The following is a 23369-nucleotide window of genomic DNA, read 5'->3' as shown; positions in this document are numbered from 1 at the left end:
GAGTCAACAAGTTTTCCCGCGGAGAAGAATCGATGGACCCCGGCCTAGTTTCGGCCCCAGAGATTTCCGGCCATAACCGAGATTTTTTACTATGCCGAGCTTCTTTTTCTTCTTTCCCGGAGTGTCGGAGTAAACAATCGGAGAGAAGATTGAATGGCGCAATTCGATTTCGGTGTCCAAAATAGAAGTTGTCGGGAGACCGATATATTTGATCGTCGATCATGTAGTTAGTTTGCAGCTATTTACATTTGCATATTATATTTCAAATAGATCAGAGTAATGCTAAATGCATCTGATTAATGAACTACATTGTCAATAACATACTACATAACTAGTTATAGATCATAACTATGTTGTCACATGTTATACATCACATTTTACATCTTGCGCCTTCCACCTACAACGCCAAGAAGGGGGGAACACCCAAAGAACAACCATCTCAGAAAATATCAACAGGTTTATGGAATAGAAAGATTTGGAATAGGTTTCATTGTTTCATTCGGTCAGAAGATTAAAAAAATAATATGAATTTACAGGATTGTCCCAACTGATAAATTACGACGCAGATCCGTGGTGCATTGCGAATCAAATCGTACTCAAAAAGCGTCGACGCGTTTGCACGCTTCTTCTTGTCTCGTACAAGCCAGCACTAAAAGTGACCGGCTGCATCCAGCTCAAGATTAGCCGAGGGGAAACGGCAGACCGAGCGAGGCAAGAGACATCATCATAAAAAAAGACTCTACGAAGGAAAAGGGGAGGGGAGGGGTGTATGGAGTACAAGACCAAGGTAATCAGCCCTCGGTGGAAAATTAGTCGTGGTCCAAAGCCACACAATCATCATCCATTAACAAAGACGTAGGTATCTGAAGCCCGTAGACAGGACAGCAAGAAACGCCAGCAGACGCCGCAACAAACCCGAAATCAATACGCCACCCGTGTTCGCATATCCTGGGAGATGTTAGTAAAATGAGAAATACAACAAACAAGGGGACATCGGCAAAACTTACCGAAATCTTGCGCTCGATCTCCCGAACAGATCGATCGAGTTCCCCGGCAATCATCAACTTGGTATCATTAGGCAGTAAGAGATACATTTCACAAAGGTCTCCATCAATGACGCCCTTCACAGGGGCATAGTAGCCGCGGTACATCAAATGGTCTCGTCCAGCCAAAGGGGGTTGCTGGGAAGCCAGCTGGGTTTCCAAAAGTTGGAAAAAGTCCACATCCTCACGGCTGGCAAAAGGAACAAACATTCCAATTGTACCTTGGAGGCCAGTCCAGACAACAATGTCACGGCCGCCAGCGACTAATTGGGTCTTGTGCAAACTGGTGGGAATATCCTGGGCGAAGAAGTGAACCATCAACTCGAGACGGTGTGGAGTTCCATGGAGATAGCCCTTTTCATGGATGAGGTGTGCCCCAGATCCATCCTCGTCCGCCTGTTCAGAGATCTTGCTAGGGCAGCGCACCAGCCACAGATTTCCGAACTTGTCACCACCGGCAGTGGTTTCATAATCAACCATGGTTGTACTCGATGTCCAGCGTGCGATGGAATCATCCGCAAATGGAATCAAGACGTTGTCCTGGTACTTGTAGACAACGTAAGTGACACTCTCGCGGACGTCGCTGACAATGATTCGGCTGCCTTGGGTTTTCAGGCCCACAATGGTCTTGGGGACCACGGGTGCTTGACATTTCCGCAGTAGTTGCTTCATGCCAAGGTCGTACACACGGAGAATGGGGCCGATACCTGCAAGGAGACGGCCTTGGAAGCCAAGGAGAGCGAGAGGAGGCTCATCAACTTGCGTTTTGTGAATGAACTCCAACTCCCGGCCATCCTCCTGGAATCGATAGATATGGATGAAACCACAAGAAGACGAGGGAGGGCTGACTGTCATATCCTTGGCGGTTCCCACAACCAAGAAAGTTTCATCATCTTGACTGGAGAAGGATACCGCTGCAACGCTGACTGCTGCCTCATTATCCGTCAGGTCAAGAGTGGAGATCACAGATTTGGTGGTGATCGGGTCCACAATCTGGACACACGAAGCCCAGTGGCCAGTGCCTCGGGGATATCCAAAGTCTGCAGGTGGGAGGTCTGCAACCTCCCCATTCTGAGCCTGAGAATCATCAATCAGCCTCTGCCGGGTGGCAGGAGAGAGGACATTGTTGTCAGATTGAATGACGTAGAAGAGGGGCTGGTCGGGATGCTTCACAAAGCGTCGAGGAGTGTAAGAGAGAGGGATCGACTCTTGGAGCATGTTGTTGTCCAGTTTTTCAACAGTGAAGATGCTATTTTCCGTTAGTACCAGTCCAGAATGATTTGCTGTCTCAACATGGCATAAGAGGGGTTTGATCTCAGAAGGAACAATTGGAATTTTTCTTTTAAAGTTTCATCCACATAAAGGTTCGGATTGATTTTCTCATCACAGATCAGGGGGATTGGGGGAAATTTAAAGATGGGATGAATCACATACCGTAGACTGCGGCCTTGAATGCCGATCATGCCTTCCACACACTGCTCACTGGCGAAATTCCATCCCCACTCTAGTCCGACGTAGTCCAAAGGAGTGAGCATAAAGCTCTTGGTTTGAACGTCAGAGTATCCCAGCCAGGGACGGGTGCTAAGCGCCAGAACAGCCGTTTGGCCCTTGACGGAAACCTGGGATAATTTCACAGGCTTGGCACCGATGAAACGAGTTCTAGTATCCGAGAGCTCACCAGTCACCTCATCCAACACGGTACGAAGGTAAACACCAGAGTAAAGACCGATATGGAGATAAAGGGTCGTGCCGCCCGAGCTCGAGTCAGCCATGGCCATAATTTGCAGGGCAGATGGTGCAGACGTCAATGCTTGCACTGATTTGTTCTCGAGTGTGGAGTCTGGATCCAGGCTGAGAATGCGGACGGTAGAGTCATCACATCCCACAGCCAGGAATAAGCTTCGCATGCGGCCCTCGGGGACCTCTCCCATACTCAGAGAGGTGACGGTGCCAGACATCTGTCGTCGCTCATCATACTCTGCCAATGCCCCGTCTGCGTCCAGCTCAAAGTAGACAATTTCACCGGAGCTAAGTGCCACTGCAACTTGACGTTCATTCGTGGCTGCTGCAACGATGGACCGGTGCTGTGGGGCAGGCCATTCATTGACTCGCTGGTCTGAGAGGATGTGACGAATACCTCGAGGGTGAACTTGGACTAAGGAATCCTCACCAAGTTGTTGCACTGCCAGAGTTGGAGCCGAGGAGAGGAAGCCTGTGTCTGAAACTTCTTCGACAATTTCGCCGATGCTCAGGACGAGGGTGCCATTCGCAAAAGAGAGAATGATGTATGTGTGGAACTCATCGTCTCGCGTTAACTTGGTTGTCCATACAGCCGAAGGCACCTGTTGAAGGTCCGACTCCACGATCTCAGATACCTCGAGTCCGTGCTTCAGAGTCCGGAATGTGCTTCGGGCTCCAGAGCCACAGATGGTGTAGATTTGAGGAGCGTCATCGTCACTCAAATTGAGGATTTTACTGTCAATCAGAGGACTCAACGAGTTCATGCTTTCCATGAGGTTGACATTTTCAGCGCCTCGGGGGTGGAAGTAGATCGGCGCGGAGGGCACAGAGTGATCTGCCGAGAATGAGTCGCTGGAAAACATTTCGTCGGGGTCGTCACCCAGTTTTTCGAACTGATAAAAGTGGTGATTTCCAGATTCACAGGCAGCATAAAGGAAACCGCTCTTGAGGATCAGCAGGTTCGTGCACACCGGAATCGTGTCGAAGTATTTAATTGTCAGTCTCTTCACTTCTCCAGTAGGTGTGCCCTGTAGGTCTTCAACCATTTCCAGGTTCAACTTCAACAGATCACCATCCTCGGTTTGGAGAAGAAAGAAGAAAGCGCCCCTCATCTTGTGCATAACTCCCGAGACGATCGAGCGCTTCCGATCAGGGTTTTCAGTGGCTCCGCTGCGTCGCGGGATAGGCACGCGGAACGCACCCTGGTTGGAGTGGCGGTAGGTAATGTTATCCTCCGCACACACCAAAACACCACTAGGACCATCGTCTCCGCCGGGTACCTGGAACAGCATGGATGCTGTGCGATCGACGGGATCAGACCACTTGCGGACAACGTGATTCAACCCGAGATCAAGTTCGTAGTATACCAAAACCTTCTCGAGTTCTTCGTACGCTTGACCAGTGGGATCCTGGTCAGCTTCCGAGTAGTCCACCTCAAGAGCAGCGAAAACGGGGTTGTCATAACCAACGTCCAAGCAGATCATGGCGAAAACCATAGTCTGGGGCTTGTGAGCTTCCAGTGGTGAGGAGATGATAAGTTCTGCCGTCGTGTTGCGGTTGAGAACATAGACCAGCTTGTTTTTTTCCACAGAAGCAATCAGACACGCTCGTCCCTTTGGGTCTACTGCGAGGTATTGACCCGGCACGACGCGACGAATTCCAGACTTCCCAAATGTCTCCATATGGATGCGATTGAAGCGGTTCTCGGAAGGAACATATTCAATGATCGTGATGCGACCCGAGTCTGAGCCGATGATGATGTAATCTATTATAATCACTCAGTACAGTCCTTTGATAACAAAGCATTGGGAGTATCAACGTCGCTGTCCAGGACAGATCTCAATCCTCCCTCAACAGGTCGGTTCGTAAGAGGACCGCGCTGCCCAGGAAGCTTGGAGAATCACTAAGTTGTACTCGGAAAGGGGCACACAAGGGGTGTAAAAAAAAAAATCGACATACCTTTGTTGCTTCCGGCTACGCGGAAAGCTGCGAGGGAGCGAATGATTCCGAAAACATCTTGAGAGAAGAGTGGTGTGATCTTGCCCTGTGCCGGGTTAGGCCGATGAATGGTCAATTTCGAGCCTGACGAGGTGACGATCTGCTGATCCCTAGTACCTGCAAACTGACCCAAGATGGCCTGTGTGATAGCAGTTGGGGGCTGAATCGTCAGGGAGTACATAAACATGTGCGATGTGGTGGCCATGGTGGGCGACTAGGTATCGGTTTCCCGGTACCACAGAGAAGAGGTAGAAGCTTTGTACATGCAATTGCAAGTCAGGGAGTATGAATATTACATCAGTCCCATCCCTGCTGGGTGGAGTTAAGAAATAGAAACTCCTTAAGTCCACTTGCCACGGATGAAGAGAATTGTTGCCGTGTGATCAAACTCGAAGAGGTGAGGAAGAGAAAATATTCCTTGCCGTGTGGGAGAGCTTCCACTAGCGCGTGTGGCACGTGATTTATGATTCGACCGCCTTCCACGCCGCACCGATTGATGCAAGGCAGATCACCTCCGCATAACGGCCTCACTGACTCCCCTCATCTCATATTCCATCTCACTTTCGTGTTCTCCATCCACCTCACAAGAGTTCATCCAACCAGGTGTTTGATCAGCCTGTTTATCCTCTCAGGATATACCCTATCATTGGTCCATCTCCCCATCGTCACCCCACTCGCTCTACAATCATCATACATCGTTTCGCCATGGCCGACGAGACGGCTACCACAGAGCAGGCTCCCATCACCTTCACTGTCAAATCATCCACCGATGCCAAATACACCCTGACACTTCCCCTCACCACTCTAGTATCAGATCTCAAGCAGAAGCTCTCAACCCCCGAAAATGCCGACACCCCCGCAGAGCGTCAGCGATTGATCTACTCGGGTAGGGTTTTGAAGGACACTGAGACACTGGAGACCTACAAGATCAAGGATGGCCATACTATTCATCTCGTGAAGAGTGCTGCAAGCAATCAGCAGCGCCAGAACACAGCTGCTCAGCCTACCTCAGCCACTGCGGCTGCTGGAGCAACCCCAAGCCCGGCGGCAGCCGGTGTCCCAACCAATCTCGCCGCTGGTACTGGCAACAACCCACTTGCTGGTTTGACTGGTGCGCGATATGCTGGGTTCGCACAACTTCCTGGGGCGGGTCTTTTCGGCCCTGATGGTGGGGTACGTGACCTCTTATAGGAGACAGAAGTTATTTAATAATGTGTGCAACGGATAGCTAACATCACTTGTCCATTTAGATGGGACCCCCGCCGGATACCGAGTCGATGCTCAACATGCTCGAGAATCCCCAATTCCAATCAAGCATCAACGAAGCACTGCAAAACCCCGCTATGATCGACATGATGATCCAGCAGAATCCCATGCTTCGCGATATGGGACCTGGAGTCCGACAGATGATGGAAAGCCCAGAGTTCCGCCGTATGTTGACCGATCCAAGCTCGATTCGGCAGATGATGCAAATGCAACGAGCTATGGGGATGGGTGGCGGACTTGGTGGCGGTGATAACGCATTCCCCGCCCCGGGGGTGACAAACACGACAGCTGAGGGAACCCAGGGTGCCGAGCAACAGAATGCGCAAATAAATCCATTCGGACAGTTGCCTCAGAATCCGCTTGGCAACGCAAACCCTTTCGGTGCCCTCTTCGGAGCCAACCCTTTTGCAACCCCAGCCCAGCCTTCTGCCACCCCGGGCGCCACCCAGCCCGGCGATGCGCAGGGTACCGACTCTACTGACCGATCAACACCTGCTCAGGGACAAACTCCGCAAGCTGCTCAGAACCCTTTCGCATCTCTCCTGAACCCGGCTATGTTTGGAAACGCTGGACAAGCTGGTCAGGGCGGCACGGACCCTTTCAATCCCCAGCAAAATCCGTTCCTGCGTGACCCGGCGCTACTTTCCCAGATGATGCAAGGAATGGGCGGACAAGGCGCAGAAGGTGGAGCCACTGGTGCAAACCCTCTGGCTGCTCTTCTCGGTGGTGGTGGTGGTGGTCTTGGTGGTCTTGGAGGTGGTTTCGGCGCCCCACAGCAGCCTGCAGACACCCGCCCTCCGGAGGACAGATACGCCGATCAGTTGCGGCAGTTAAACGATATGGGATTCTTTGAGTTTGAGCGGAACATTGAAGCCCTGCGTCGCGCAGGTGGCAGTGTTCAAGGAGCGGTGGAGTACCTTCTCAGCCACCCGTGATGATTTCTGGGCAGCTTTTCTTCTTTCTAGCACAGCCTTACGATTACTTTTCCTGATGTATTCAATTTCTACCAATTTCGCGAGGTGGTGACATGCTCCCTCGGTACCTATGACTTTCTCATTCCCCTTTTAGCATGCTTGTCTTCTGTGTGATCCTCAAGTTTTCTGGATATCTCGTCATCATTCCAGAGCTCATAATGACATAGGATCATTTCTAATTGAAGTTTCTGTCATACTTAAATCCCATACAAGTCTACAAAATCTTGCCCACATATCCTACACAGTTAGTATTATACCACGCTGGGGCACAACTAAAAGAAAAAAGAAATTTAAATGTTACATGTTCAAGAAGGGCCTTCGGTCTAGTCGCCCTTTGATGCCTCTGTCTTACAAGAAGGGTCCTGTATAAAATTGTTTTCCCCTAGCCCAAACTCAAAAACGTTTGATAATCGTTTGGAGACCCGAAAAGCAAGGCAATTTGTTCCCTGTATCTACTCAATGAAATTGCTAGTTTGATCATTGCTACAGCCGTATACTTGAACCCAGATAATATAAACATTCTATCTATTCCCAATCAAAAGCATGAACACGAGAAACTCGGGTGGAACAGAGCAATGAATCCAAGGGCGGCAAAAGCTGAGACCAAAGGACGAGGTATGAAAAGGGAAAATCCCTAATCAATCTATGGCAAAAGGGAAGTGCCTTTAACCTTCGGCCTAATGTAGAATCAATCTGCATGGCCTTCACCTGCCCATCCGAGATCCCAGGCATCAAACTCATCTCACTGTCACGCAATATGCGGAATGACCACGTAGTATTATTCCATTGGTCATTGAAACATATGCTAGGATGAAGTATCGTTAAACAAAAAAACCGCGATCGTCAGCATAGCTCCCTCTAGGATCATGAAGACAACCTTATTGTTTGCTAATGAGCTGTGGAACCCACCCTGGAGCTCTGCAACTCGGAACACAGAACGAACGAAAATGGTAAGCGTTGCTAGTGCTAGGCCTGGATTTATGATTAATGATTAATGAGTGCTCTGGCATATATGAAGATAAAGAAAGACTCACTAGCTAGGAAAGCTTTCTACTTGATGCTATTGCGGAGGATAATTATGTGTACCTCCGGGTTGAGTTTGTGCTGGTTCTTGCGTACTTTTCATGCAAAGTCTAGATAAAGGGCTATGAAGATAGCGAGCGAGACAACCTGGGTTAATAGACCGGCGATCATGGTGTTAATACCAGCCTGGGCAAGATCAGCCTAGTCCGCATCAGCGATCGGGGTAACAGCGCCTCCTACGGCATGTTGTTATGCAAAGTAGCCGTAAGAATCGTGAGAAGAAGAAACGGCTTATCTATTTATAGAGTTTCGGCGGTCGTCTGCGCTGAGATTATCACGAACAGGCAGTGTGGCATGAGTGTCGCTCGGAATTTATTTAGTAGCATGTTGGCAATACCTATAGTAAGTAGCCCTTGATCAATGACATCTTTTGCATACCCAGAACTACTCGGAGTCACACCTCGGTCTTAATCGTTAGTGATTCGCAAGGTCAATGAAGCATGCGTAAACAATATAGTACCGGAATTGGCGTCCCTAATTGGACCAGGGGCTGATCTACTTTGGCTTCCAGTGTCTCTATCCTTCTTTGGCATAGTTAGTATATAACATAAGACGCACTAGAAGGATACATTTCACCTGTCTCTAGTATCCGGTTGACTTGTAGGCTTTACATTTCCACCCTCCCGAAAGTGACAGGATTTCCCCCAGCGGCTGCCTCAGAACGAATACATCGGATTTTAGCCCTCGCGCAGCTTTGACAGGTTTTGCCAGAGTCATTGGTATATCTTCCTTTTTGATGATCAGCCATGACTGGTTTCGTAGTAGGAAGCCAATGATTTGGAAGTCAATTGATGAGAAATTGGAGTTGAGCGCATCTGTGCTTAGGCGGACTCTAGGCCTCCAGGGTTCCAGGTCTGTGGGGTTAGCCTATTTAACACGCGTTATATGATTGGATTCGCATGCCCTTGGCGCTTGCAATTTAAATTTAGAAGTCCAAACATTGAAGGCCAGGGTAGTTTGGATTCAAGGCCTGTCGTGATATATTTTGGGGCATACTTTGCGTGGCTACAATAACATAAGGCATGTACTCCGTACAAGAGATGGTAATTGTTAATGTTGAAATCTAGATATGCAGGGAAAGCTATTCGTCTATTTATAACACAGGCTGAGACTTTTTTTTGTTGCAAAATACCAGAAAAACCTCAGTCGCGTCTCCCAGAGCTTACAAAATAGTATGGTTGATTATATTGAGGTGTGCATAGACCGGGGTCTGTTTAGCCCTGGAGCCCAGGAGGTGCATATGCTGATTAGGTAATCCGGGGACACGCTGGAGGAGGCCAGGAAAGCGTGAAGCTCAATAACTAGTTAGTTAGTTATTACAAGCTCCCCACAGTTACTCAACCCCCTTTCTCGACACACTCGTATCACCGCAGTGGCATTCAGTGCCAGTTTCATTCGTTACTTACCTGTCACTCGGCAGGTTGCGGGCGAGCTGAAATAATCCGGTAACCCTTGGCAATCTACTATCCAACTCGCACTCCCAAGTTCAAGTCCACTATCGGACTATCCGATCATCTCGACAAAGAATCGCTTTGACGAGATACTCCCTACAACATAATTATCCTTGGCTTACTCATTTCGATTTTACTTTCGCTGGTCGACATAAGACGTGCGACCCTTCACATCTTGTGTACATGCTGGTTCGATAGCTACCCGTTTACTCCGGGCCAAGGACAAAAGAGATCTCTTTATCTCTGTTGAACATGGCCTTTGGTCAATTCTATTCCCGTCAGTGGGCGCTGTGGGTGCTGCTGCTCGTGTCCTATGCCGGCGCCTTCTATATCCCTGGTAAGCACCGAGGCGTACTTTGGTTAGACACTAGCATATCATACTTACACCCTTCCCTTTCACTAGGATACTCGGTTACCCGATATAATGACAATGATCCGATTCCTCTTCTCGTGAACAAGATCTTCTCCGACCACACCCAGCTGCAGTATGCCTATTTCGACCTGCCTTTCGTCTGCCCCCCGAGCGGCAAAAAACATAGCGGCTCCCCGTTTGGATCCGGCCAAAGTATCTCGCTCAATATTGGAGAGGTACTGCGTGGCGACCGAATCATGACCTCTGATTTCGAGGTTGCGATGGGGAAGGACGTGGAGTGTCAGTCACTCTGCACCCGCGATGTTAGTCGGTCAAATGTGAAATGGGCTCGTCAGCTCGTCAAAGAGGGATATGTGATCGAATGGATTGCCGATAATCTGCCAGGAGCCACAAGCTTTGTGACAGTGGATCGAAGCCGCAAGTATTACGCTTCCGGATTCAAGCTTGGCTATCGAGATATCTCTCCAATCACCGGGCAGCATCGGTACTTTATCAACAACCATTTCACGATCGTTATCCGCTGGCGGAGCGCACCAGAAGGAGGAAAGGTGGTTGTAGGTTTTGAGGTGTACCCAAAAAGTATTACCGCCGAGGACCGCCAGGAAAATGGATGTCCCAAAGCTGTCCACAATAACAACGAAGGACTGGGCTTGTATATCGCGCCCAACCTTTCGCGAATGCAAGAGAAGTACTCCGGACTGTCGTATATCCCAGATGATGATGACGATGACGATGGAGCCACACTGAAGGTCCCCTACACCTACTCGGTCTACTTCCGAGAGGACAACAATGTTGAGTGGGCCAACCGCTGGGATTTATACTTTACCAACCAAGGCGAAAGTTCGATAACCCACTGGCTGGCGATAATCAACTCGTTGACAATTTGCACCGTGCTGGGAGTGACCGTGTTTGTCATCTGGAGCCGCACAGTGCAGGGCGACCTTAAGGGTCGCGGGGATGGTGCTATGGAGGATCGGAAGATGAAGAGCCAATCTCGACGCCGGAGTGCGAAGTTTGGTGAGAACAAAGCCTCCGGGCTTCTGGAAGATAGCGCAGATGTGGAGCGCGATGCCGACTACTCCTCGGACGAAGACGCCCTCGAAGATACAAGTGGTTGGAAGCTTCTCCATGGGGACGTGTTCCGCATCCCCGCTTATAGTGGCCTTCTTGCCCCCTTGGTTGGATCAGGAATGCAGTTGTTATTCATGGCTTCAGGCTTGCTCCTGCTCAGCTGCCTGGGAGTCTTGAACCCAAGCTTCCGTGGTGGCTTCGTTAGCGTCGGCATGGGCCTATTTGTCTTTGCTGGCCTGTTCTCCGGTTACTTCTCGGGAAGACTTTACAAGACCTTTGGCGGAGCCGCTTGGCGCAAGAACACACTAATCGTGGGTATTATGCTCCAGCTATTCATTTGCTATTGCTAACTTATGATTTTAGACCGCTTTGCTTTTCCCTGGTCTGGCATTCTGCTTAGTCCTGATTCTGAACTTGTTTGTCTGGGCTCAAGCATCTAGTACGGCAATTCCTTTCGGCACTCTGATCGGCCTCCTTGCACTTTGGCTCCTGATCCAAGTTCCGCTTGTGTACATTGGTAGTTGGGTCGGCTATGTGCATGCGGCGCCATGGGAGCACCCTTTGAAGACGAATGCGATTGCCCGCCAAGTCCCACCCCAGCCCTGGTATCTCCGCACCCCTCTCGGGCCTGTGGTAACTGGCCTCGTTCCATTTGCGGTTCTTTTCATTGAGCTGTTATTCCTTTTCAAGAACTTGTGGCAGGACAAATCTGGCTATTATTATGTCTTCGGCTTCCTGAGTGTTGTCTCAACCGTGTTGATTGTCACGGTCGTTGAGGTGACCGTGATCGCAACATACAGCCAGCTTTGCTCCGAGGTAAGATTGTCCTTGGCATGGATTATGAATTGCTATACTGACTTCCTTAGAATTATCATTGGTGGTGGCAAAGCTTCCTCACCGGTGGCAGCAGCGCTTTTTGGATTTTTGCCTACTGTGTCTGGTATTACCTGTTCAAGCTTCACATTACTGGCTTTGTGTCAAGCCTGCTGTTCTTTAGCTACAGCTTCCTCGCTTGCGCTGTGTATGGCCTGTTAACCGGAACCGTTGGTTTCCTGGCCGCTTATGCGTTCGTCCGGCGTGTTTATGGGTAAGACCGCCCCATTGAATATGGTAGGCAATAGGCTAATCGTGAGAATTGTATAGTGCCATTAAGGTCGACTAAACGTTGACATAGCCACACCATCCTCTTTTTTAACTTCTTCAATCCAGAGTCTCTTCGTCTCCTCAACATCTCCCTCTTCATGATCTGATCTGTCCGATAAGCATAGGTGAAGCCTTCTACCACCACGGCGTATAGTGTCCTATTTTCTGCATTTTCTGGCCGTCTGAAATTTTGAGCCTTTGTTTCCCACTTGTGTGTTGAACACAAGCCATTCCTTCTCTTTCCTACTTTCTTGCCAGTGCCCAGTAAACTAGTATTTCCATCCGACGCCTTGGTGGGGGCCTGTCATCTGGTGCCACCTTTTTATATTTCGTACACGTTCGCCCAAAGCAAATGAGGATTCATCACAAATACACGCCCAATTTTGAGTACTCATCAGTTCTAATATATTGCTGTTACCCAAGTCTGAGGACAAAGTTTCACCTTCACAGCATATCGACGTCGACTGTAAAGCCATCTACAACTCGTGTCTGTATCTGCGTTTATGAATTCCACCCGGCAGTAGGTTATCGACGCGCGAGGCAGCGAGGCTTTGCCAGGTGCCCAGGTGCTTCCCTCTAACTAGTTAGTCTGACTTCTCTGCCCTCCTCGTTACCTCAGCATAATTCCATGAACTCCTATATAAAGGACTTTAATCACTGTTTACCTCGAGTTATTTTTCACTTTCTTACTCATTCATTGATATAGCAGATCTTCCACCTAACATGCTCCCCAGATGTTATTAGATCACTATCCCGACAGAGATCTCCGAGAAAAGCCGGTAGGGCCCAAGTAAGTGGTCTTTGCATTTTCTCCTTCCGGTGTCTATCATATGGCGAGATATGGCCCGCCTTTCTATATAACGTTGAGTTGACATTCACTGTTTAATAAGAAAATCAATCTTAATGTTGGAACTAGGGATGTTCCTAGTCTCATTGTCCTATTTCCAAGGCAGAGATCGGAACAGCAACTGGGAACCCCAAGTTCCGCTTACTATTTGATTTTCGCCGACTAAGAATTCTCTAGGTCTGATAATAGACCCGAAAGATTTTACCACTCGAAGCCTGTTTCCGATGAAATGACGAGGAACAAGTCTAAAAAGAACAAGCCCGGTTCAAACCGTGACCAAAAGATATGTGGCCAAATATTATTATTATTGGCTAAGGCTAGCCATTCTTAGGACGACCCCGAGCCGCAAACGCCGGGGTTCTAAAAGAAGACACCTCCGGTCGTTACAGCTGCGCCTCCTGCACCTAAGCGGAGCGCCCCGGCTAAGGACCCCCCACCCCCCGCTAACATTGAGGCACCGGCCCCGAAGAAGACCCCGACCCTTGCGCGCTTCTTCACCGCAGAGCAGGATCAAATGAAATCTGGTAGCGGAATGGCTTTCATGGTGCTGCCAAAGAACATGAAGGATAAGCGTGTAACTAATAAGGATCTGCCGAGTAACCACATCGCCGCCGCTTACAGGAGACTTGACCCCCTGCATCAAAGGATAGAGTCCCTATCAGCTTGGTGATTTGAACTCCTATCAGCACGAATTTGCGAGGAGCTTGGTAATTTTCAAGGTGGGTGGTCGTTATTTTACAGACAGGTAGGTAGTTGGGCTGGGTTGCGAAGGTTGCGAAGACACTTCTCTTTTACCCCCTCATAGTGGACAAGATCAAGATTCTTGTTCAGCTGCAGGTAAACAAATGGCGTACTTCTTTTTAGAAAATTAGATATTCTTGAGTAACCAAGGGGCGCATAACAAAGAGAAGAATAGTTATATGATGATTTTATTCATGAACAAATTGGGGTTGTACGGGCCTAACACGAGGTCCGATCTCAGTTAGAACCCTCGGGAAAACAGGCATTTGGTATCACCGACATGAAGACTGCAGTAAAAAGAAAATGCGTGATTCGAGGGAGCAAATTAGCTTGTGCTCTGCGTTTTGAACACGTGTATAGCAAGACTATTCTTGGTAGGCGTGCCGCCCACAATGGCTTGAATGCCATGGAGGCCGCATAGTCAACAATCATCGATACGGTGGGAAATTATCTGCACACCATAACCCTCATGGTCAAACTCATTCTCAAGAAAAGAAAAAGGCAACCTGTCATATGCGTTGGGGAAAAGATACCAATCAAGGCGTATACATCGCATACTGGAGAATAGGTCTATGCACATCATAAGTCTACATTGGGTGAAACCATCCCATGTTGACTTGGAAATGTATACGTTGATGTAGACGTGGCTATGTGGAGCATATCGGACATACTTTTATAGCAATCATCGTACATAGGAAACAGCGGTGACTATGTTTCAGTTACCCCCAAGGTACATACGTAAACATTGTAAATCTGGGGGGTAATCATAGACCGCTTCTCATGGCGTGCTCAGAAAGGGGGATTGCTCATTGTGGGGTGATGATACATTACGTCCCCTCTGTTTGTTTTCTTCCTATTTCTTCGTGAATTGTTGGAAGGAACAATAGGAGATAAATAGAAGAGCGAAAAGGAGCAAGAATCCCACCGGCGGGGTACTCCGTCGCTATCTTGGGTCTTTCACGACGTCTCTTTTTCCTCCTTAGTAGTGTCAAATACTGCGGTGTGATTGGTCGTCAAGATAAGCAAGTGGAACCTCTGCCCCTAAGCCTCGCCTCTAACCTGGTTGGGTTATCCCAGGAGGAAAAGGACATGATTTATTGGCTGAAAAAACAATGACACGATCCTGTGGAGCCCAAGGTTTGACTAGTGGTCGGCTCTGGGATTTCACTAAGCTGAAACAAGTTAGCCTTTACAGGGTCCTGTCACACCCGAAACACTGCCATGGACGTGGGCTGTCCATGCCGTTATCCACTCCGGGGTCGAGTGCGTATGTGAACTGCACTGAAGCTAGACTTTATACTAAATCCCCCGACTTTAGCATGATATGTTTTAATTGAAATTATTGGTTTGAAGGGGGTGAGATGAGTGGTGGTTTTACATGCACGGTTGGTATTGCGGTGGTATTGTGACTTACCCAATGTGACAAATGCAACACCTGGACCACACACGACCCTCCATAGTGCCTGTAAAGTGGCGACTCGGCACTTGGCCCGATGGGATTTTATTACCTACAATTGATAAAAATCACTGGTCTTGTGACTGGACATTCTCACCTTCAATCCGATTATTGCTAAGAAATATGACAAATATCTAACTGGGCAGCTAAAGGGGAAAAAAACCGTAGGTTTATGTACGTAAAGGTAGGATTCGGGATTATCTAGTTCGGTATTATGTTACCATACAGGTTCTTCCGAAAATCACACCATCAATGCTTCGAATGATCCCATCGTCCTTGCGGGGGAGTACGTCAGTACCGGATCACCTCCCCTGATCTTCGTTGCAGGCGGGAACTATTTTGTACTAATCGATTTGGGATACAATTACAATGTACAATGTATAGCAATTCTGCAGGGTTTATGGTCAAATCGGAATAGAAATTATGATCTTCAGGGTGTATCGGGGAAATATTACATTAATACAACACCCTTTTTTAGTCTTGGCCTTCATGTGTTCAAAAATTTTAGCCCCCATGGAATTATTTAATTATTGAATTATCTAATTATCCCTTTTTTCCGTTTTCCTCTTTTGGTCTTTTCTTATACTTTTTTTATCTTTTTTTTTTTTTTTTCTCTCTTTCTCCCCTTTGTTCCCCACATTCTCTCTGGACTTCATATATCAGCTGCTCTCCCACACTTTTCTTCTTCTTCTTTCTTTTTCTCCCATAATTTAATTCCAAATCCCTAAACATATTAGCCATTCATTGAACCAGATATTCATCATGGCGACCAAGAAGCCCAATATCCTCTACATCATGGCTGACCAAATGGCTGCCCCATTGTTGTCCTTGCATGACAAGAACTCACCCATTAAGACCCCCAATCTAGACCGGCTCGCCGACGGGGGTGTAGTCTTCGACTCAGCCTACTGTAACTCACCACTCTGTGCTCCCTCACGCTTCGTCATGGTCAGCGGCCAGCTGCCCTCCAAGATTGGAGCCTACGACAACGCGGCGGAGTTGCCCGCGGACACCCCCACATATGCTCACTATCTCCGCCGAGAGGGATATCACACAGCCTTGGCCGGGAAGATGCATTTCTGTGGCCCGGACCAGCTTCATGGATATGAGCAGCGTCTGACCAGTGATATCTACCCTGGTGATTATGGCTGGTCAGTTAATTGGGATGAACCTGTACGTCAATTTTACGAACAACCGTTTGTATCACCGTACTAATTTGGAATGTAGGACATCCGTGCCGACTGGTATCACAACATGTCTTCCGTGATGGAGGCAGGCCCTGTCGTGCGCACCAATCAATTGGATTTCGATGAAGAGGTGATTTACAAGTCAACCCAGTACCTGTATGACCATGTTCGTCAGCGCAACGAGCAGCCTTTCTGTTTGACTGTCTCCATGACCCACCCTCATGACCCTTACGCCATGACCAAGGAGTTCTGGGACCTGTACAACGATGTCGAGATACCGCTCCCAAAGAATGGAGCTATCCCCCACGACCAGCAGGATGCGCACTCGCAGCGTGTGCTGAAGTGTATCGACTTGTTCAACAAGGAGATGCCCGACGAGCGTATTCGTGCTGCTCGTCGTGCCTACTATGCTGCCTGCACATACGTTGATACCAACGTCGGCAAGTTGCTCCGTGTTCTTGAAAACACCGGCTTGGCTGACGACACCATTATTGTTTTCACCGGTGATCACGGTGACATGCTCGGCGAGCGCGGCTTGTGGTACAAGATGACCTGGTTCGAGAATTCGGCCCGTGTCCCTTTCCTGGTCCACTCGCCTAAGCACTTCGCCCCGAAGCGTGTGTCCGAGAACGTTTCCACCATGGATCTCCTCCCTACATTCGCTGAATTGGCAGGTGCCAAACTCATCTCCGAGCTTCCTCTTGACGGTGTTTCCCTCGTGCCGTATTTGACCGGCGGCGAGGGTCTCCGCACTGATACTGTCTATGGCGAGTACATGGGCGAGGGCACCCAGGCTCCTGTCATGATGATCCGTCGTGGCCGTTGGAAGTTCATCTACTCGACCATCGACCCACCTATGCTCTACGATCTTGTGGACGATCCAGAGGAGAGAACCAATCTCGCAGCTGGCCTACCTATCCCATCCGCCTCTACTCGTGCAGCCATAGTAGCCAAGCCCACTAACTTGACATCCATCAATCTGCCAACTCCAGCCGACACCCCGCACGCGTCACCGATCCCTCGACGCGCCAACACGGCAGACTACCCCTTCCCCTCGAATACTCCCCCTCGCACCCCGAGCCCCGCCAAGCTCCCACTTGCAGTACCCAACACCACCGACCCAACTAAGATTCTGGCATTCTTCCTTGAGGAAACCCATGCCCATTGGGATTTGGAGAAGGTCCACCAGGATGTACTGCGTTCCCAGCGCCGCCGCCGTCTGGTCTACTCTGCCTTGATCCAGGGTACCCAGACCGTTTGGGACTACGAGCCACGCACCGATCCCAGTACCCAGTACGTGCGTAACCAGGGCAAGGGTGCCCTCGACGATGTTGAACTCATCTCGCGTTGGCCCCGTGTGCTCCAACAAGCTGCTGCTGCCCATGGGCTGTCTGCATAAATCACCCAATTGAGTTTTCGTGAATATGCCTATTGGCTCGGACGTTCGTTGAAAATATTTGGTTGGTTGCGAAAAATTTTTCTTCTTATTTCTCTTGCATTTCAGCATCATTCATGTTATTCTTTCGCGGAATTCCGCATTCGTTTTATTTCGGGTTCCATTCTTTTTTTGGGTGATGTTCATGTTTCTTTTTCTCGCACTTTTTTGTCTCTCTCATTTTCATCTTAAGGCGCGCGCTATACCCGGGACTTATTTCCCCAATTTGCATCTTTTCGTGCGGGTTGGTTGTGGCTGCATGGATTATTTTGTACATAGTTGTGCTTTTGGTCCCCCGGGTTGGGTGTCTTGCTCTGTAAATTGTTGTTGGATTCACATTAGGTAGATACAATATGCAATCAGACTGTCAATTGGGCTTTTGTATTGTTGTTCCACTGTCTTAGGATGTTACATCTCGTATATTCATATCCCCTATATTAACATCCTCTATATTCATATCCCCTTTCGATATAGTCTACGGGTACTCCGCAGCCAAGCTTCCAAGCATCCATGGTTCCCCTCAAAGCTCATTTCGTCATAATCCCAACCCAACTCCCTTCTCTTCTCTTCTTCCCAACTGTAACTCTAAAAACCACAAACCAAACATCAATCTCAAAATGCCCTCTCTTACAGTAGCAGTCGCTCAATCCCGCACACACGACTCCCTAACCGAAACTCTCCGTGCTCTCGAGCGAACAACAGCACTCGCCGCCCGCCGTGGCGTCCACCTCCTCCTCTTCCCGGAAGCCTATCTAGGCGGATACCCGCGGACATGCACATTCGGCTCTGCGGTGGGAAGTCGACACCCGCGCGGCCGGGATCAATTCCTCGCATACTTCAAGGCAGCCGTTGATATGGGCGACACGCCGGCTGGAGCCGGGGATGAGTGGATTGGTCGCAGACTGGAGATCGCCGAGGGGAAAAGGTTCCGGGGCGATGGGACGAGGGAGTTTCTTGAGCGTGTTGCGAGGGAGACTGGGGTCTTTATAGTTACGGGGTTGGTGGAGAGAGCCGGAGGCAGTTTGTATTGTGCTGTTGTTTATGTTGATCCTATTAGAGGTGTGCTGGGGAAGAGGAGGAAGGTTATGCCGGTATGAATTTCTTTATCCTTTCTTCGTACGCTCTATTATCGATCCTATACTTACCTAAATAGACGGCTGCTGAACGCATGATCTGGGCACAGGGTTCTCCGTCAACCCTCCGAGCCGTCACAACATCCCTAAACGGTATCCCACTAACCATAGCTTCGGCAATCTGTTGGGAAAACTACATGCCTCTCCTGCGTCAGAGTCTATACTCCCAGAACGTCAATATCTATCTCGCCCCTACGGCTGATGCCCGCTCTACCTGGCTCCCGCTCATGCGCACCGTCGGCATAGAAGGCCGCTGCTTCGTGCTCTCGGCGAACCAGTGCGTGCGCGGCTCCGAGCTGCCGGAGTGGATTACCGGTGAGAATACCGGTCCAAGCCAGAATCCGAATCCAAATCCAAACCCTCCTGCGGGTAAATCCCATCATCCTGATAGGAAACTGTCCATCACTGCCGAGGGTCCGCATGAGATTGTCTGGCCGCAGGCTCACAGTGAGTCCCAGGGTGAGTCCCAGGGTGAGTCCCAGGGTCAGGGTCAGGGTCAGGGTCAGCCGGAAGATTCCTCCACCTCGAATAATAAGCATCCTCTAGCTCCCTCGGAGTCGGTATTGGATTACGTCTGTCGTGGTGGAAGTTGTATCGTCTCGCCGCTTGGAGAGGTTCTCGCCGGTCCGTTGTGGGAAGTCTGCACGGATGACGTGCCGGATAGTAGCGATGCTGCTGTCACTGATTCCGCACCTGGCACGTCGACTAGTGAGTCTAACCCTGCTGTTGCAGCCGGGGATGGATTGGCTATCGCGCGCATTGATATGGATGATTGTGAGCGTGGACGGCTGGATCTTGATGTTGCTGGGAGCTATTCACGGAATGATGCGTTTAAATTCGAGGTTGAGGGGTTGGATCTGGCGCCGCCGCCTTTGTAGGATGTCGGTTTTAGTGAGTAGGGTATATGGTTATTGATTGAAGTTATTGATGTGTCTGGGTATGGACTGAAAGTAGGAATAGGTAAATGAGTTCGTGGATCAGCTACAAAGAATGCCGCTAAGAAACATCGAGTTGAAAAACTTTCTATCCAAAAAAAAGCACAATCATCACAGAATCACAGATTCTAGTCATCGAGGAAAAGAAAAGAATATAACTCGACCCCAAACCTCAACTGCAAACTGCCACCGCTGAACGACTGAAACGCCTCGGGGATATCAATGGATATTAACAAGTCATGATCTTCCTCGCCATGCCAGCATGTGTCAGCTTTGTCCGTTCTCTATATACATCCTCCATCATTTTAGACCAGGAACCACACTACCAGCGATTCCTACCGTTTATTCCACCAGCCACACAGGCGACTTGATCAGCACCGTTGCAGGGCCCTTGCCGCGCACTTCGACGGCCAAGAACGCCGCGAACCGGATACGCGGGTGGCTCTGAGCTGACTCTGCAGCCTCGCTCTTGTCCTCGGTTGGTCCAGGCGCCGGCGCCGGACGACTGGTCTCGCTAGGGGCATGCTTGCCCCTTATCAAGGCGCCAAAGATGGACTTCTTGCTGGGCTTTTGCTGAGCCGATGAGCCGTTCTCTAGCACTCCGGCGGTTGAGCTGGATGAGGCATCTCCCTCTGTCGCGGTAGGCTCCTCGAGCTGCTCTTGGTCTGAGGGTGGTGGGGGCGGGTGGCTCAGTGCGGGTAGTTGGCCTTCGACCTTCATGTATTGCTCAGCGAGGGAGATACCCGGTGGGAAGTAATCGACGCAGACATCGCGGGCTTCGAGGGGGATTTTCTCGATGATGTTGATAGAGTTCTCAATGATCATGCGCACGCTTGCTTCTAGATCCGGCAATGCAATTTCATGCAGCTGGGATCCCATGAAGGCAGCGAGTTCCACGATTAGATGCTCGACTAGCTCAACGCGATGTTGCTGGGCTTCAGGTCCGACTAAGGAATCACTCAGTCCGTCGAAGGTCGTGCGGCGCCAGTAAGAAAGTCTCGCGGAGGCATTATCACGGTCTTCTTCGGATGACGGTCGCTGCCGTCGCAGGTTCATTTCGACATTCTTCAGCTGCACGCTAAATGCTGGATCCAAGGATGGATGGAAATAACGCTGGAATACTTCTTCTACTAGCCATCGGCTGAGTACCGCCCGTCCAACCGCGGTCATTTCTTTCGTGCCGACCGATAAAGCATCGTCGGTGACCATTCCATTCAGCCACGATGGAATACTGCGCCAATATTTGCGCACGGAGAATGCCAGGTCTTTAATCGCTCCGTCAAGTCGCTGGAATCGGTTGGTATATTCATTATCGTCAAGTACGGTACGCGACACCGCCATACGTTGGTGCGCGACCGTGTTCTGGAGATGCTGAACTTGCGCATCTTTCTCAAAGTAGTATCGTTTCACCTTGGAATACTTGGCCTCTGTTTATTGTTAGTTATCAAAAATCAACCCTCGAATTCAAAATTCAAAATTAAAAATTAAAAAATCCTTACGGAGTTCATCATGCTTCTGGATCAATGCCCGCACGTCCACTTCCCCGGAATCTTCGCGGCGGTGTATATTGGTGGGTGTGCTCCGTCCGGGATCAGGCATGTTGTTTGACACACTACCCTGCCGACTCCGATCTTGCTGCGGAGAACCTGCCGATTTTTGTCTGTCCAGCTGCTGAGATTGACCCTGGTTCTGTGATGCCTGCGCGGAAGACTGCATGGCGTCAGGATAAACGGACTGTAACGGGGAAAGCGGCTCGTCAGACTGCTGGGATGGGGGCCGGATATTCAATACCGGATCCTGGGCAAAGGAAAAAGCCTGTCCCCGATGAAGATGTTCCGTGTAGCGTGGTGATTCGGGGACAATATCGGTGGGCGACGGTCGGACGTACTGTTCAAGCAGAGATGGGTCGGTGGTGGACCGCGGGAGTTTGGTATAAAGGGGTTGCACCGGTTGCTTCGTCCGCTCGGGGTTATCTTGGGCGTGAGCAGGATGGGAAGGTCGGGGACCTCGTTGAAGCTGTTGGTATTGCTGTTGGTGGGCGAGAGATTGTGGTGCCAGAGCCGATGGGTTCTCCGCGTAGATAGGCCGGAGATGTGTCGGATGCTCGTCAGACTCGTCTAGGGTCTCTTGATGTAAAATCTCAGGTGAGGTGGGTTGTGAGATGGGAAGAGAGATTGTTTTCCCCTTGACAGAGATACTGCGCTCGACACGGCCCTTTTTACGATGCTGTGAGTCGTCGGCGACAACGTTGACGTTCGAATTGTCAGTCAAAGGTTTCTGACGTTGACTTTGTGACCGATTTAGAGTCTGTGACTGATTCTGTACAGGACCAGTCGAGTACTCGAATTGTGAAAAGCGCCGGTCTGAATCGTTGGGTATGTTGGGGTCCGGTGGAGCAAACGCGGGGCGGGCCAACTGTTCGGCGCTGCGCATAGAATGATGACTTGTCCGATTCGAAGGCGACTTGCTTTTAAAAAGGTTGCGCATCACTGCTTCTGATCTTGAGCCAAAACAAAAAAACAAAAAAACAAAAAAAAAAAGGGGGGAGGGGGAGGGGGAGGGAAAGAGAGGGGAAGAGGCTGATTTGGTGGACCTGGGGTTGACGGACGATGATTGGAGCGGTTGTTCTATATATAGGGGAAGGATAAACAATGGATGTAGTCCCACTCAAAGACCTTACATTTTCGTAAGTTAGCGTGTCCTATAACTATAGATACTACTATAGATACTACGGAGTATGTCAAGGCCAATATGGAGCTATAGATAGCCTTGTCGAGAGATACCAGTGAGTATCGGAGTCTACTCTTCGCCTAAGTATATATATAGTTAGAGCTTAAAACATCGTCAAAAGCGGCTGTTTCTGGCTATCCATTCACCAAGTCATCCTTAATTGTAGTATTTAAAGACTTGAAAGAACAGCCCTGCAATTTCCTATATCGGTTATTCAAAGTCGGATACTTTTGATAAAGAGAAAGGAATATAAGCCATATACAGGCGGTTATAAATCGCCCCCAAATTCCCCACCACATGCAAAAATAAAAAAATAAAAAATTGGGATCCGCTCTCGATGGCGAAGCAAATTATAATTCTCGTATGAAGTGTCATTCTCCATACCAAGAATGGTGCACTCGAAATATGTGATGGAGCCCTTTTTCTCAGCCCCGGACCAACGCGTCCAGGGCTGAGCTCAAGCACAGACACGCGTACAGAGAGAGTACGGAGTATGTAGATAAAAAATCTCAATGCTTTACTATTAGGCTCTCCTATTCTATAACTCGAAAGTAATATTGATCTCTACAATAAACCCACTACCTCTATGAGTCCACCTGAAATCTGCCAGTGGGCTCGCAAATACGTCGTAGTTATCATAGTGGATCGGGATTATATATTTGCTGTACTGAATCAGCACTTGTTGGGCCGTCCCTTGTAGTGCCTTGGAAAGCTCTAACTTATGCAAGGCCAGTGACCTCGCGTTCATTGATTTATACATTTA

The 23369-nt window shown here is 49.4% G+C and overlaps 6 protein-coding genes across 6 annotated transcripts; 4 read left to right on the top strand and 2 right to left on the bottom strand.

Moving 5' to 3' along the window:
- Positions 1-816: 816 nt before the first annotated feature.
- On the bottom strand, positions 817-4986 carry N7516_002037 (DDB1/RSE1 family protein; the record flags this gene model as incomplete). Its single annotated transcript, XM_057214757.1, has 4 exons — positions 817-948; positions 1008-2292; positions 2478-4548; positions 4743-4986. 4 exons carry the CDS (start codon positions 4984-4986, stop codon positions 922-924), a joined length of 3627 nt encoding a protein of 1208 aa, XP_057076640.1. The 3' UTR covers positions 817-921.
- Positions 4987-5486: 500 nt separating this feature from the next.
- N7516_002036 (ubiquitin domain-containing protein DSK2) lies at positions 5487-6982 on the top strand (the record flags this gene model as incomplete). The annotated part of the gene is made up of 2 exons (XM_057214756.1): positions 5487-5954; positions 6032-6982. The coding sequence occupies 2 exons, from the start codon at positions 5487-5489 to the stop codon at positions 6980-6982; spliced, it is 1419 nt and encodes a 472-aa protein (XP_057076639.1).
- A 2825-nt stretch (positions 6983-9807) lies between these two features.
- On the top strand, positions 9808-12161 carry N7516_002035 (transmembrane 9 family protein; the record flags this gene model as incomplete). The annotated part of the gene is made up of 5 exons (XM_057214755.1): positions 9808-9892; positions 9959-11310; positions 11363-11815; positions 11866-12086; positions 12143-12161. The coding sequence occupies 5 exons, from the start codon at positions 9808-9810 to the stop codon at positions 12159-12161; spliced, it is 2130 nt and encodes a 709-aa protein (XP_057076638.1).
- Positions 12162-15948: 3787 nt separating this feature from the next.
- N7516_002034 (putative choline sulfatase) lies at positions 15949-17772 on the top strand (the record flags this gene model as incomplete). The annotated part of the gene is made up of 2 exons (XM_057214754.1): positions 15949-16359; positions 16414-17772. 2 exons carry the CDS (start codon positions 15949-15951, stop codon positions 17770-17772), a joined length of 1770 nt encoding a protein of 589 aa, XP_057076637.1.
- Positions 17773-18425: 653 nt separating this feature from the next.
- Positions 18426-19819, top strand: N7516_002033 (nitrilase; the record flags this gene model as incomplete). The annotated part of the gene is made up of 2 exons (XM_057214753.1): positions 18426-18899; positions 18962-19819. 2 exons carry the CDS (start codon positions 18426-18428, stop codon positions 19817-19819), a joined length of 1332 nt encoding a protein of 443 aa, XP_057076636.1.
- Positions 19820-20218: 399 nt separating this feature from the next.
- Positions 20219-22309, bottom strand: N7516_002032 (uncharacterized protein; the record flags this gene model as incomplete). The annotated part of the gene is made up of 2 exons (XM_057214752.1): positions 20219-21303; positions 21376-22309. The coding sequence occupies 2 exons, from the start codon at positions 22307-22309 to the stop codon at positions 20219-20221; spliced, it is 2019 nt and encodes a 672-aa protein (XP_057076635.1).
- Between the last annotated feature and the right edge of the window lie 1060 nt (positions 22310-23369).

This window comes from Penicillium verrucosum (assembly GCF_028828655.1).
Source record: "Penicillium verrucosum strain IBT 35672 chromosome Unknown utg000001l_segment0_segment0, whole genome shotgun sequence".
In the NCBI taxonomy this organism is placed as follows: domain Eukaryota; kingdom Fungi; phylum Ascomycota; class Eurotiomycetes; order Eurotiales; family Aspergillaceae; genus Penicillium; species Penicillium verrucosum.
The sequence above is the reverse complement of the archived record's forward strand: the minus strand, read 5'-3'. Positions and strand labels throughout refer to the sequence as shown.